This window comes from Lotus japonicus, chromosome 6 (assembly GCF_012489685.1).
Source record: "Lotus japonicus ecotype B-129 chromosome 6, LjGifu_v1.2".
In the NCBI taxonomy this organism is placed as follows: domain Eukaryota; kingdom Viridiplantae; phylum Streptophyta; class Magnoliopsida; order Fabales; family Fabaceae; genus Lotus; species Lotus japonicus.
In genome coordinates this window covers 46,287,477-46,303,333 of record NC_080046.1, presented here as the reverse complement: position 1 = coordinate 46,303,333, position 15,857 = coordinate 46,287,477, and the positions used below count along the sequence as shown (strand labels likewise).

The window sequence follows — 15,857 nt, the reverse complement described above, 5'->3', positions numbered from 1 at the left end:
TCCCCCACATACTGGTCTTTTGCTTTGTCCTTCTTGTGATGACTCAGATGTTCTGCCGGTTCCTCATGATGATGCACCACCCTCGCCGGTTCCTCATCATGCTGCCCCACCTTCGCCAGCTCCTGCTTCCCCACCGGCTCCTTCTCCGGTTGTCGCTCAGGTTCCTCTTGCTCCTGATGCTGCTCGACCTCGGACTAGATCTCAGAATGGTATTTTTAAGCCTAATCCGCGTTATGCTTTGGTTCATGCTCAGCCTACTGGCCTTCTTACTTCTTTGCATACTGTTACTGAGCCTAAGGGTTTTAAATCTGCTATGAAGAATCCTCAATGGTTGGCAGCCATGGAGGATGAACTTTCTGCTCTTCATAAGAATTGTACTTGGACTTTGGTTCCTCGTCCTTCCACTACCAATGTTGTTGGTAGTAAATGGGTCTTTCGCACTAAATTCCATAGTGACGGCACTGTTGAGCGCTTAAAAGCGCGTTTGGTTGCTCAGGGTTTCACGCAGATTCCAGGGTTTGATTACTCCCTTACTTTCAGTCCTGTTGTCAAAGCTACCACTGTACGCCTCATTTTATCTCTTGCTGTGCTCAATGATTGGCAGCTTCATCAGTTGGATGTCAAAAATGCTTTCCTTCATGGTCATCTCACTGAAACTGTTTATATGGAGCAACCTCCTGGGTTTGTTGATCCTTGCTTCCCGACTCATGTGTGTCGGTTAAACAAGGCTCTCTACGGCCTCAAACAGGCCCCTCGTGCTTGGTTTCAGCGCTTAAGCTCCTTTCTTCTGCGCTACGGTTTTTCGTGTAGTCGGGCTGATCCTTCCTTGTTCTTCTTCTACAAATGACGCATTACCCTGTATCTTCTTGTGTATGTAGATGACATAATTCTTACTGGTAGTGACCCTTCTCTTCTGACTGAGTTTATTGCTCGCCTTAATGATGAGTTTGCCATTAAATATCTGGGTAAGCTTGGCTACTTCCTTGGTCTTGAGATCACTTATACTGCTGATGGCTTGTTCTTGGGTCAAGCCAAATATGCTCATGATTTGCTTTCTCGTGCTCTGATGCTTGAGGCCAGTCATGTTTCGACACCCTTGGCTTCCGGTTCTCATCTTGTTAGTTCTGGTGAGGCTTTCTCCGATCCTACGCATTATCGCTCTTTGGTTGGGGCCTTGCAGTACTTGACTATTACTCGTCCTGACTTGTCATATGCTGTTAACACGGTTAGTCAGTTTCTTCAGGCTCCGATTATTGAACACTTTCAGGCTGTCAAACGCATTCTTCGTTATGTCTGTGGCACGCAGCACTATGGTCTTACGTTTCGTCGCACCTCTTCCCCCGTTGTTCTTGGTTATAGTGATGCTGATTGGGCTCGCTGCACTGACACTCGTCGCTCTACTTATGGCTACGCCATCTTTCTTGGTGATAATCTCTTGTCTTGGAGTGCCAAGAAACAACCTACTGTTGCTCGCTCTAGTTGTGAATCTGAGTACCGAGCCATGGCTAATACTGCTTCTGAGCTCGTTTGGTTGCTTAATCTTCTTCATGAGCTTCGTGTTCGGTTATCAGCGACTCCTCTTCTTCTTAGTGACAACCAGAGTGCTTTGTTTATGGCTCAGAATCCTGTTGCTCATAAACATGCCAAACACATTGACTTGGATTGTCATTTCGTCCGTGAGCTGGTTTCCTCTGGTCGATTAGCTGTTCGCCATGTGACCACGTCTCTCCAGCTTGCTGATATTTTCACTAAGGCGTTACCTCGTCCGTTGTTTGAACTTTTTAGATCCAAGCTTCGCGTTGGTCTTAATCCAACGCTAAGCTTGACGGGGGGTGTTAGAGATAAATATGTGTAATATCCTACGGGATATTCCTTTTACTATTATTTATATATTTTGTAATATGTCTCATAATATTCCTTAGAATATTCTGTAATTTCTTTATTATAAATAACATTGTCTACCTCACACAATTTGTGGTGAGAGTATCCAATCTTATATGGTATCAGAGCCTCTATGACTTAGCGGTCTAGAGTTCGATCCCTGCTCCCATCACTTTCTAATTAAAAAAAGTGGAATTTAATTAAGCACATGGTAGGCGGGCCTGTGCATTATCCACGCTTCAAGCCCAAAGGGCTCTTGTGTGAGGGGGCGTGTTAGAATAATATAAAACTATTAAAATGACCCTTACCCAATAGCTTAAGCTTTTGGGATAAGTGGTTGTTTGACAAAACTGCCCACTTTGTAGCCCATCTTCACCTCCAGAACGAACTCCCGATTAATTGGTCTCTCAATCCTCCACCTCTACTAGCCAGGCTCCTTAGTAGAGACATGGAGCCCCTCCACCAAAGGAATTTTGAAAGCCTTGGAAGATCAATACCTTTTGACCCAGGTGGTAGTTGACCCCTCCCTGAGCTTAGGTTCCTCCGCCTACGGGCTTTTGTTGGGCAGATGGGGTAGAACTAGGAATGTGGGTTTTCCTTTTTGGGCTCGGAATGTTTCTTAAGTATGCCCACTGAGCTGTATTGTACTATTGGACCGCTTTCCTTGTACTATCCTGCCCTACCCATTTGGGCTTTGATTAATAAATCTTAGTCCATTGACCAAAACAAAAAGTTTGACAAAAAAAGTGATCAAGTGATGACAAAGAGAAAGTACCAAGTTCTTACCTGTATATGAATATACAGGTTGTTAATGGTAGGCTTAAATAAGTTTTTGGTCCCTAACCTTTACTAAATACTTGGTTTTCGTCCCTCGCCGGAGCAAAGGTGGGTTTTAGTCCCTAACATTTGTCAAAAGGTTTGGTTTTGGTCCCTCCGGAGCTCTTAGTCAACGCCGGAGCTCCGGTGGCCCATGTGGCATTGCCACATCAGATTATTGAGGTGAGGTGGAAATAAAAAAATTAAATTAAAAACAGATGAGAATTAATCTCAGTAATAAAAACCTAATTACCTCCTAATTAATTTCATTCATTCCTTAACATTAAAACACCATAAGGCAGAAGTTCATCTTCTAAACCTAGAAATTTAACCATTTTCTTCATCTTCAAAACCGCACCCATAATTCCCTTCATCTTCTTCTTCCTTCTTCTCATCCCACTCCCACCTATCACCAGCGAATCCCCCCCCAGCCCCATGAATGTGAAAATGGTGGGTACTCCACTACGCCATCTACCCACAATCAGATCCGTCGTAATCTTTCCCTGTCGTCGATCTACCACCGCTGTGTCATGGAACAGCCAGATCTGTCGTCCTCTTGACTCAAGTGTACTAACACCACTTCTAAGCGAGAAGGGAAGAGAGGGAAGTGAGTTAGAGAGAGAGAGAGAGACTTGTGGTTTGAAATTGGGTGGTGAAGGGTGGCGGCGGTGGGTGGGATCGCCATTATCAGAGAGAAGAGGGGTGGCTTGAAATTGGGGCTGGGAAGGTCGACGGAGAAGAGCTGCAAGATCCATCGAAACCCGAAGCCCACGTAGCACATCTGGGTCTTCAACCTGAACTTGTTCTTCTGCTTAATTTCTCCAATTCGTATATGTTCTTTTCTTTTTTATTAACAGAGATGGGTGTGGGTTAATTTGTTTTGGTCTGGGTCGGGGTAAGGAGAAGGAGATTGGGATGAATTTCTGGGTTGCAACAGGGGATGAGGGAAAAGGGATCAATGAAGAAGTCAAGGATCAATCAAGGATGAATTTTTGGCTTATTGTTGGTTGGCGAATTAAAGTGCTCTGTATGCTGAGATCTGCGTAGGAGCTAACTGGTGTGGCTACTAAGATTTATCTGGAAAAATAATTGGAGATATTGTTTTGAAACAATTAGCACCTGGAGTCAATGTTACTTTATTATGATTCATTTATATTGTGTTGAAAGTGATGATGTACCTAATTAATTAGTTAGGAAGATAAATAAATTAGATGAAGAGAGAGATTAATTTGTTTTTTTTTAATTTTAATAAAAAAAATTATTCCACCTGGCCTCATTAATCCCATGTGGCCATGCCACATGGGCCACCGGAGCTCCGGCGTTGACCAAGAGCTCCGGAGGGACCAAAACCAAACCATTTGACAAAGGTTAGGGACTAAAACCCACCTTTACTCCGGCGAGGGACGAAAACCAAGCATTTAGTAAAGGTTGGGGACCAAAAACTTATTTAAGCCTTAATGGTAGGGTCGTCTAGGATATAAAGAAAATCAGATGTAATTTGAACCGGAGAAAAAATATAATCGTGTGCATGATCCACAATTATTCATATCAGGAAAAAAAGGAAGGAAGAAACAAAACTGCATTTAAAACAAAGAGGGTCATTTCATCCTCATAGAATAAGAAAAAAGAAAATGTTGCTTCATTATAGAGAGAGAGTAAGAAGTTTCGATCATGTCAAATTTCTCGCACAAATGATTATTATCATGACTTCAAAGTGCAGAAAAGCTTCCTGTTAGCTTATTTTCAACCCCGACATGCATAAAGAATATTGATTCACTTTAAGAAATAAAGCTTATTATTTTCAACCCAGATAAGTAATAAAGCGATTTTAATCAAGTTTTTGAAAAATCAATGGGTGAGTGGTTCAAGTAGTACATCTTGAGTTTCATAAAAATAATAGTACATTTTGATTCACTTTAAAAAATGTATCAGGTAGAGTCTTGTGAATGAAAAAAACTCATGTTAGGAGAGCAAGTCCTATTAAGATGTAAATGATTCTGGCTCGAACATGATTATGTTCAGTAGTAGAGATTACCTATTATAAAAAAAAAATCGAGATTTTGAAAGAACAAGTTGCTGCAGGGTTCTAATCAAATTAACTTTTCTTAGGATAGCCCTTGATATGAGGAAAGCAATTAATTTGTTGGAAAGCTAATAGTGTTGTGAAATTTACTTTTTTTTGGATTGAGAACTAAATTACCAAACATAGTTAAACCAATTGAAATCTTTGACAGTTGACACTACAAACTAGATCTTACAAATAACCTCATATGCTAATTAATTTGTTGAAGTATGATGATATTTCAGTCAGGGGAATGATTGCTAGTGGGCAATGTTGTTTTGTAGCATACATGACATTTCAACAATCTCATGTGCTAATAGAAAAAGGATTATGATGGGTTCATGTGTTTGAACTTCTTGTGATGGACCCGTTAGGTCTTATGGCGATCCAACGGTGGTTGTAGCTATAATTCCTGTGTAGGACACAGACAAAAAGTTATAAAACAAATTTCTTTAAAGTTGTGCATGCTAAATTTTTTTTAAGTAATGTTTCTGATTTAAGTATTGTGTATGAAAAAAAATCTACTAAAAAAATTAACTCCATCAAAATGTGATTAATATTCCATTTCTCTGAATAGAATTATCTTACGTGAAAAGTAATTACAATTGGAAAATAAATATAAAGTAATATTTTAAAAATTGAACGGGTGATTAAATCGATGAAGATATAGATTCACAATTCATTAAATTGAATAAGAGAGAAGTGAATAATTTTTTTAATATTATATAATAAATTACATAAGAAAGTAACATTAAGCTTTAAGAAATTAAGTCAAGTAAAATTTTAAATTGATATTAAATAATCATGTTGTATGTCTAATAAGATGAATTTTTTTACAGAATAGTAGGGTATGGTACGCTCACTTCTCTCAAGGTTCAGCGGAATGACACTCCATCATGTTCTTATTCAAAATCTACATTCCACTCAATTTTGAATGCATAATTTAGAGACATAAAAAATTTGTTGATTAATAGAGACATGTTTATTTATTATTGAAATTCAAACAATATTAATTTTTATTATTTAAATTATTCTAAATGTATGTTTTTTAGTGGTGTAAACTCGTTCAGGAAATTATGACAGTCTCTCTAAATAAATAATTGTTCCAGGATTCAAACTAGTGTCCTCACGTTAAAAATAGTTGGTTAAAAATATGTTCATGTTACCATACAAGGTAACAAAGGGAGAGAGACAATGTTGTCATTTAGAAAACAAACTACTATATATTAAACAACTATATATTCATTTTGTGGGTGGGCTTTGTAATTCCCGTTGCTATGGCTTTCTAGAATGTGTACTCTTTTTTCTTCTCCAGGTTTTTTCAAGGGGGTTTTCTTGGAAAGGTATTAATTAACGAGGCATATTCTACTAAGATGTGCTTCCTTGGTGAGGGGGGTTTTTCTTTTTGTTCTGGGTTGTATTTCCTTCGCTTGTATTTTCTTCCGCTATTTTTCTCATCCTCATGGATTGGGTTGAAGTATCCCTTGTACTTCATTCAATATATTTTTTTGGCTTATAAAAAAAAACTATATTTAAATTTTATGTTCACAATAATTAAAATATTTAAATATCTTAGGTTTATATATGTATCTTACATTTTATTTAATAATTAATATAAGTCAATCAAATAATTGATTAACATTTGAAATTGTAAATTAATTTTTAATAGTGTTAAGATATATAGTATTTATTTATCTTTTATAAATACTTTTTGATGAATTACAGTTCTATTAATTATAGTTTTTAATATTTATAACTTTAATAAATTAATATTTTTTTAACTATATATGACTAGTTTTAAATTTAATAATTAATTTAGTTCATGATATAAGCCGTTCATACAAAGTTTTTGAGTGAGATAATAAGTAATTATATTAACATTAGTAATATACAATTTAAGTTAGTTATATTTATTGTAATTTTTTAAATTATTGAAAATCTGAAATAAATAACTAAATATTAGTGACAAATGTTTTTCCGTCCCTAAATTTTATCTCTAAAATGTGGTGGATCTAGTGTGAAATTTTTGTAAAAATGAGGTGAAATGTCATTATGTCAAACTTTAAGGAGTGAGTGCATTTTACTTTAAAAAATAATAAGTATTAGTCGATATATGTGAGTTTTTTCTAAATTGGATATTTACTGAAATAATTTTTTGTTTAATTGAGAATACAAAATATTAGAAAAAGAAAAAATTGAAATATAGTTGATTCTTTACCTATTTTCACATATTTTGTAACTGGCCAATTCCCCTACAAATATCCTTCAATTTTAAACCCCAAAATATTCTTCCATATTCATTTTTTTTAGAAATCCAAATACATTAATAAAGAGGGAAGATTTTAAGTCTAGGAATAGGATAAATGAGATAAAAAAAATAAAAATTCCCAAACATGCATTCACAAGAAAACACAACCTCCTAATCACTCTATAGAGAAAAAACAACAAAATCCATCTTGACCCAATAGAAAAAATCCAAGGAAAACACAACTGAAGACCTAAATTATAATTACCAATAGCAAAAACCAAGAGAGATCCTGGCACTTACGCGGCCACCACTCCTTCATTTCCTGTTTCAGACCGCATATATCTTTCCCCATTCATTACTCATCTTGATCCCCACCAACCATACTCTCTCTATTCCTTTCTCCTTCGTTATACTTTGAAACGCCTTCCAGGGTTTAGATCCTGGAACATAATGTAGACTATTTACTTCCAAATTTTATTTTCCGAAATATTAACTTACCACATATTGTCATATTCCGTGTTTTTAGAACCCGGTGGCGGTAACCATAAGTGAGAGTATTATAGTAGAAGTATTAAAGTATTTTACTACATTACGGCTAAATACAATTTTAATTTTCTTAATCTAAACTAGCTCATTCTTAGTCACTTATCTTACTAACCCTTTTCTAATGAAAAGGCCTTGTTAAGTATCTTGAACTAATCACCACTTTAGTCAATCACTCATCCCCTTGCCCACTAATTAAGGCAGATATACATTTAGTAAGGATAGCGAAAAGAGCTTTGATCAAAATTGTAATAAGCTAAAATAATAAGCAATTCATGTTGAATCACATGCAAAACTTAGCTGTAAACTTCTATTTCACTCTAAAAGGACAATTTAATTAGCAAATGAATATATATATCCTCAGTACTCAGCACGTAGAGCATCAAACTGCAATTTATGATATGATGTGTGGTACTATAATTTCATAAAGTAGGAACTTAGGACCACAGTTAATTGTGCTTTCCTCAAGGCACTTGGATTCACTCGTAAAGAAATAAAGTTGCACTATGAATTGGCCATTTAATTTAGTTAGTAATAGTATTGGTCCACTGTATATGCACTACATATAGTATATACCTTACCTTATATGGTTATGGCTTTTGTCCCTAGCTAATCCATTCTTTACTCCTTTATTATATTCTAGGCGCACACAGGAAAGGAACAACTAAGAAGAATAAGACACAGTATCACATGACTCACAATCTCACATCGATCACATGTTGTGATAAATCTAAAAAAATCATATATTAAATAATTAAACTTATCATGCATTAATTTATATTTATATTATACTAAATTCATATATTAAATAACTAAATTGCATTTTTTAAAGTAACTAAATTGTATTTTTCTGTCCTCTTTAGAATTTCTCTTGTAACAAAACAAAAAACTTACATTTTGGTGTTTAATTTTTGGGTAATTTTTCCTTCGGAAAATGAGGTTTAAACAATTAGAGCCCGAAGGAGCTTTTTGAACCTATCTATCTACCTATCTATTATAATATATGAATTGTGAAGCGCGCAATATGATGCTGCCAACTCATCTTTCCTTCTATTTCTAAAATTTGCCACATCAGCTTTTTATCTTGCGTGTCACTTTCTCTCCACTGAATCAATTTGTATCACTTTCCCTTTGTCTCTCCTTCCCTCCTTTGTACATCTTCTATTTTCTAAAGCTATGCCTCATCATATTCATGTACTAGCTTCTCCATTCTATCGTCCAAAAACGTTACAATCCCACACACTCCCTCCCTCTTCCATTTTTCTACACACCTATCCAACTCAACTTAATTATACCGTTAATATCTCCATCCCTCTTAAATGCTATATAACCCCTAACATCACCAAAGCAATATTTATTTTCAGTCATTCTCACAAAATGGCAGTAGAGGAACAAGAAAATAAATTGCAGTCCCCGTAGGATAGCTCAAGTGGTAGGAGCTGGAGACATATGAGTTGGGTAGGGGGAGATCCAGGGATCGATTCTTGGCGGGTGCAATTTATCTTTCCGATGTACAAAAAAAAAATATTAATAAATTGCATAGCAAAGTTGTTTTTACAAATATTTCAAGAAGTTTTGCATGGGAGGGATGAAATTAAATGAGATACAAGATCAGTACAATTGCATCCACATCGCGGAGATACAATCATGGTAAGGCATGTGAGCACAACCTGTTTTAGTGCTTATTTTTAACATCTCTGTTGTGGTTGATGGCTTGATGTAGTATCTAACAACGACAATAATGTCAAAACTAGAGCAAGTGGTTCTTTTGGATACCTAAGCATAACTTATGCGTGCTAAATTTTATATTACTTTCGAGTTAGAAAATATGTTTAAGTTTTACCTCAACTTTTCCGGTCCCTCTTTCTGGGTGCATGGCACCACCTATGTCATCTTTTACTATCATTTTGGTCTATACCACACATGAAAGTTGACATTTAATTACTTATTCACAACACTCGGGACTTCCAATAATTTTTAACTATAGTTGTATGTTGATTATAGTATCATATATGGACAGATTTTCTTATCATGTTAATCTTATAGAAGCATGGGAATTATTCAGTAAGAAAAGGACATATATGTCTTCTTCAAAGTAATATATCAACCTTAAGGAGAACCATATCAATAAAATACAAGTTCGTTAAATTATGCTTGAAGGTGAATAAACATAAAAACAATAATAACATCAAAATGTCTCCCCCGAAAAAATATTGTGTTTAAACATATTTTACTCACATTTTTATTAACCAATATCATCCCACATATTCTTTTACATCTTTTAAATACAATTTTTTTAAATAATTACATATAATATTTACATTAATATTAATTTAAATATATAATTTATTTAAATAAAATGAAATCAATTTGATATTACACCGCGCGCAGGTTTGAATCTAGTACATGAATTAATGAACAAGACAAGCACATATGCATAGTACTGAATTAGTCACAAAACAGTTTATCTCACAGTTAGCACAATAAACAATAACACGCTGACCAATAGGTTTTTTTCATTCGCAACAATGGTGAGATTAATCCTTTGCATCCATCGTCAGTGCACTAAAAGCCAAGATGTTGATCGATGTTGATCAATGATGATTTTTTTTTTAATTCATAAGAGTTAAGAATCAAACTTGAGATACTTATTTAAGGAACTAACTAAGTACTGAGCTACTGCTATGACAACAACACTTGCTTATATTTTGTTTATGATGTTTGTATTTATACTTGAAACTCGCAATGACAATTAACAAGTTATATGAAACTATTTTCCATATCCTATGAGTCTATGACATACTTTTTTACACCTATGCTACCAGCAGTGCCATGAAAGATCCACGCATTAAATATATCTTGGAAGTTACCATAAAAATGATAATATAATTAGCCATCGATGTTGAAAAGATTTGGCTCAAAATTTTAATATGATATGAATTAAATATCAAGTATAACCAGTAGTAAAATCAGCAAAAATTGCCTTAGAGGTGAAAGTTGTTATATCTTTTATGACATGACACTTATTTAACTATATTTTTCATCAATATTAAACTTCTCAGCATACATTTACTTATTTAATTCTGAGTTGTTCAAGATAATTCTGCAAATAATAGTTGTTCCGGTCTAAATCTCCGGTCAGGGCTAAGCAATTAGGCAACAAAAGTAGAAAATGACAAGATAGCAAATGAGTAAAAAAGTGTTGGATCCCCCACCGCATGGGCGGTGTTTCCTTTATATATTATGAAGTTTTGACCCGTTCGGGTCATGGGTCGCCTGGCCCTATAGTACAAATTCGGTAAGCCCACATGACACAAATATTGTAAGCCCAATAACAGTACACAAGCCCACAAGACACCTAAGCTTAAAAGTCATTTTAAGGGGCAGCGTGTCTTTTAAGTAAGCCCACAATACAATACTCAAAGCCCTTTAACATATAAAGTCAGTAACGCTAAACTTAAGTAACTGTTACATGCAAAAAATGTCACATAATAAACAACATAAGCTTCGCCCTTGTAACCAGCAAAGGAAGCTTCGCCTTTTTCAGCAAATGAAAAGAAGCTTCGCCCTTATCGATTACTGAAATTACTCCACCTGCTCTCTCTTTTAAGATTCTAACTGAGATCTTTTCCTGTCACTTCACTGTCATATTCCTGCCATGATCACAGATAAGATATGCAAATATTTTGAAATTTGAAAACCCATGGTGAAACGACGCCTGACGTTTCCCAAAATTCACCTCCACTCAGCATTTAATTTCCACTGACATAACTCTTATCAAACGGCACAAAAGTAATAATTACCTATTCTCAACTCTATCCACACGCAAACCCGTTCCCTTTCCCGAAACGTTTTCAAGGTAAAAATTAAAGGCCCCTAAAGAGACACGTTTCAAAGTTCATCGATTCGGCTTAAAGATGAATCGACGCGCCTTAAACCCACCAACACTATAAAACGTGGCTCAAAATCCTTTTCTTACCATTCTCTACCTTCCCAACTTTTTAGTAACTTTCTCTATAATTCTAAACAATATTCACTGCCTTGCCTCGAGTACTTGAAGAATTTCTGGGAATTTCACCAGAAACACTTCCCATCTCCTTCCAGATCTTATCACCTCTCTTCCTGGTAATCTCTTCTTCTCTCAAACTTTTACTCATCTTTTCAACTTTACTATCCTGTCTCTCCTGTTTAACTTAAAATCACTCCATCACTTCTCTAAGGATAAATAATTTTCCCCAAAACTTAGAACTTGTTTACCCAACCTACTTCACCATTTACACACAAAAACTCCTACTTGACAAACCCCATTTCTTCTTAATTTTCAGGAAACTTCGCTCTCAAAAATGGTTGCCAAAAATCCTCGTAAATCACGTAAGAAACGTAAAGAACTTCCAGTTGCTGACTCCCTATGGATCTCACGATCAATTGCTACTAGATACAGCGACTTCCACACTATTCCCAAAGTGATGGATTTGATAACCCAATATAATTTTAGGGCTGACGGTAATGATACACATTTAGATATAGTCGTCTGCGCCCCTGATGAACCCTGTTGTTTCGGTGAACCTGACCCGAATGGGAAAAATCACACTTACCTCTTTAAAACCCTGTTCCAAGACCTTGAATACAAACTCCCCCTTCCTGACTTTACCTGTTCCTGCTTAACCTTAATGAACATCGCCCCTACCCAGCTTTCTGCTAATGGTTGGGCTTACCTTCGAGCCTTTGAATTATTATGTGTCTGCCTAGGCATAATACCAACTTGCAAGAAGTTTTTCTACTTTTTCGAAACCTCCGGCATGAAGGTGAAGGGCGAATATATTTCCCTATCCTCTGCCAGGGGGCGTGGGGTGTTTACTCTCTTTAGGAGTAATTTTAAACACTGGAAATCCAAATTTTTCAAATTAAAGGAAACCGAAAAAAGTAAAGATGTTTTCTACTTTGATGACGGAACCCCACGATTCCCTTTCTATTGGACTGATAAGCCCCAACTTATCCATAATATTCCCGAATCCTCTCTTAGCCCCGATGAGAAATATGAGGTTGATTTCTTATCCACAATTCATTTGAACCTTTATGATTTCTATGAAGCATTCAAGAAAAGAAACTTATCCTATTTTGTTGGTAAGAACATTTTTCTTCTTAATATGACTCACCCAAAAATTAATGCAAAACTCCTAACTGCTATTTTCTGCTTTTACGTCTTGCAGCGAAGATGTCTCGCCTTTCTGAAGACGATATTCTCCGCTTCCGCCGCGAGCAACAGGCGTTGAAGAAAAAGCAATCTCCTGCCAAGTCCCTAACCGAACCTGAAGGGAGTCACTCTGAGACGGAGAAGAATCCAGCCCCGAAAAGAAGAAAGAAAAACCAAAGTTCTGAAAAGACTGCTGAGAAAGCCACCATTCAAACTCCGCTGGAAAAATTCACAACCAAAGGGGCGAACCAATATGGTTCCTCAAGCGCTCCACCTCCCTCGTGGAAGAACGAACTGAAAGAATTCGAGGACATGACTTCAGAAGAAATTACTTCCTTATGGGATTCCCGCATCAACTTCAACTCTCTTGTGGAGACCAACCTTGTATTTGAAGCTGATAAGGAAAAGATGAGGAAAATTGGGCTTCAAGAAGCCTGCCAGGCCGTCATGACTAAAAGTTTGGAAATTGCTGCCATTTCCAAGATGATAGAAATTGAGTCCAGCCACTTTGATGGGCTTTCTAACGCTAAGAAGCTGGAAGATAAAGAAAAAGAAAATGAAAAGCTGAAGTCCACAATGAAGCTGTTGGAAAAATCTAACAAGGCCAACGAGAAGAAAGCCGCTGACCTGGCTTTAGAACTTGAAAAATTGAAAAAGACTGTGGAAGAAGGTGAAGCCTTACTGAAGGCGAAGGAAGAAGAAACACAAAAAATGAAGGAAGAGGCGAACTCCTTGGCCTCAGAAAAACAAATTTTGAACAAGACTGTTGATGATCTTACTGCCGAAACGACATCTTTGAAAGCCTCCATTCTTTCCCAACTTGAGGCTGGCTTTAACAAAGCTAAGGAGCAAATCTTGTTCCTAAATCCTGACGTGCCTATCAAGACTGAAGGCGTTGATCCTTATGCTAGGATCATTGAAGGAAAATTAATCACGCCCAACTTTGATGAGGAAGAAGAAGAAGAAGAACAAGAAGAAGAAGAAGACAAGGAGAACAACAACAACAACAACAACAAAGAGGGCGAAGGGGAAAGCAATTGATCCTTCCTAAGAAAAACTGAAATGATGTTTTGTTCCCGTTGGTCTTATACCAAACGGTTGACTTAGTTTCCTGCTTTTTATTTCCTGCATTTCCCGCTTTCAATTAAATGTAACGCCCCCCTCTAGTATTAATGCAACAAAGCTTAAGTTTAAAATCTAAGTGTCACCCCTAGTCTACGCTTCAAAATTACTTATCTTCCTCTAAAATCCCCCATTCCTTCTTAAAAGGTAATAACTCAGTAATCTAACTCAAAAGTTATTGTGTTCTCTAAACTTAAAGTATTGCTCTAATCAGTATAAGAATATGAAAATAATGTACTGCGAAAATACCTTTCTTCTGAATTCGTTTATCCACGAAGGCGTTGATCTTAACAAGTTGTCTACCTTATGAAGAAGGCTTGACAAATTCTTACAAAACTCAAAGCCCTGGGCTTATCAAATTTTCTGTCTCAAGAAAAAATTGATTTTTCTTTAACAACTATTCTTTGAATTCATAAGGCCTTTGTATTTTGAAGTGAATCAAAAATAAAAAGATCAGAAGCGCAATTTGTTCTGATATAGAAATTTGCTCGCTTGGAGACTTTGTGCTTAAGTTGGACAAGCTTAATCCAAGTTAAGGCTACGCTTATGAATTCGTGGCCAAACGCTCTAGTTTCAAGAGACTTACTCTTTCTCAATTGTCTGGAATCGCCCAATTGATAGACCTAAGTTGAAAAGTAACTTAAATGCTAACAAAGCACTCAAGAAATTTTTAAAGGTTATGCCTCGTTAAAAACTCTCCCGCCTGGGGTAGAGAAAAGAGTGCATACCTGTTTTTTCATTAAAAATTAACATCATGCCTCGTTAAAAACTCTCCCTAATGGGTAGAGAAAAGAGTGCATGCTACCAAGTCTTAATAGACAAACCACATAGTCTTGACACTTAAGCAAATACAGAAACCACAAACAATGAACACGACGTAGTCTTTGAACAGAATAAAAACACACTGAAACGAAACAAACAGAACACAACTTCAACTGTAGTAATAGCGCAAGTGTTGTGCATTCCATGCCCTTGGAACCCTGCGCCCAGATAACTCCTCCAAGTGGTAAGCCCCTTGCCCCAAATCTCGCAGAATTCTGTATGGACCTTCCCAGTTAGGTGTCAGCTTTGAATCGGTTGGACTTTTTGCCTTTCTGCGTAATACCAAGTCACCCACTTTCATGCTCCTAGGCACCACTCGTGTATTATAACGCCTTTCTGACCTTTGTTTGACTGCAGCCTCCCTTAAACGAACTTCTGCTTTTACCTCATCTGCCAAGTTCAAGTCCACTAGAACATTTTCCCGATTCTGGTTTTCTTCATATGTAGCCACTCGAAAAGTCATGTCTTGTATTTCCACTGGAATCATTGCATCAACTCCGTAAGCAAGCTTGAAAGGTGTTTCTCCAGTAGTGGATTGGGGTGTTGTGTTGTAAGCCCAAACCACTGTGATCAATTCATCAGCCCATAATCCTTTTGCTTCGCCCAATCTCTTCTTCACGCCATTCAAAATCACCTTGTTTGCTGCTTCAACCTGCCCATTAGATTGTGGGTGTTCCACTGAGGCGAACCTGTTTTCAATTCCCATCTCTGCACAAAAATCTCTGACCTTCTTGCTTGTAAACTGTGTTCCATTATCAGAAACAATGGTTGCTGGCACTCCAAACCTGCAGATTATCTTCCTCCAATAAAATTTTTTAACCTTCTCAGCTGTTATCTTCGCCATTGACTCTGCTTCAATCCACTTTGTGAAATAATCCACCGCCACCAAAAAAAACTTGACTTGCGCCCCTGCTGGAGTGAATGGACCCAGAATATCTACGCCCCACATTGCAAATGGCCATGAAGAACTCATTGAACTTAAAACTTCAGGAGGTGCCCTGTGAAGATCAGCAAAAACTTGGCACTTTTCACATTTCTTAACATACTCCATACAATCGCCCTTTAAAGTTGGCCAATAAAATCCTGCCCTCAACACCTTCGAAGCCAAAGATCTTCCTCCTACATGACTGGCACAGACCCCCTCATGCACCTCAAACATAATCCTTTCT

The 15,857-nt window shown here is 36.7% G+C and overlaps 1 protein-coding gene across 1 annotated transcript; it reads left to right on the top strand.

The window, feature by feature from the left end:
• The first annotated feature begins 11,893 nt into the window (after window positions 1-11,893).
• On the top strand, window positions 11,894-14,093 carry LOC130725420 (uncharacterized). Its single transcript, XM_057576650.1, has 3 exons — window positions 11,894-12,674; window positions 12,761-13,601; window positions 14,081-14,093. The coding sequence occupies exons 1-3, from the start codon at window positions 11,894-11,896 to the stop codon at window positions 14,091-14,093; spliced, it is 1,635 nt and encodes a 544-aa protein (XP_057432633.1).
• The last annotated feature ends 1,764 nt before the right edge of the window (window positions 14,094-15,857 follow it).

Coding starts and splice junctions, on each gene's coding strand:
- LOC130725420 (XM_057576650.1), top strand. CDS start 11,894: ATGGTTGCCAAAAATCCTCGTAAATCACGTAAGAAACGTAAAGAACTT. Junction 12,675..12,760: donor AAACTTATCCTATTTTGTTG/GTAAGAACATTT, acceptor TACGTCTTGCAG/CGAAGATGTCTCGCCTTTCT.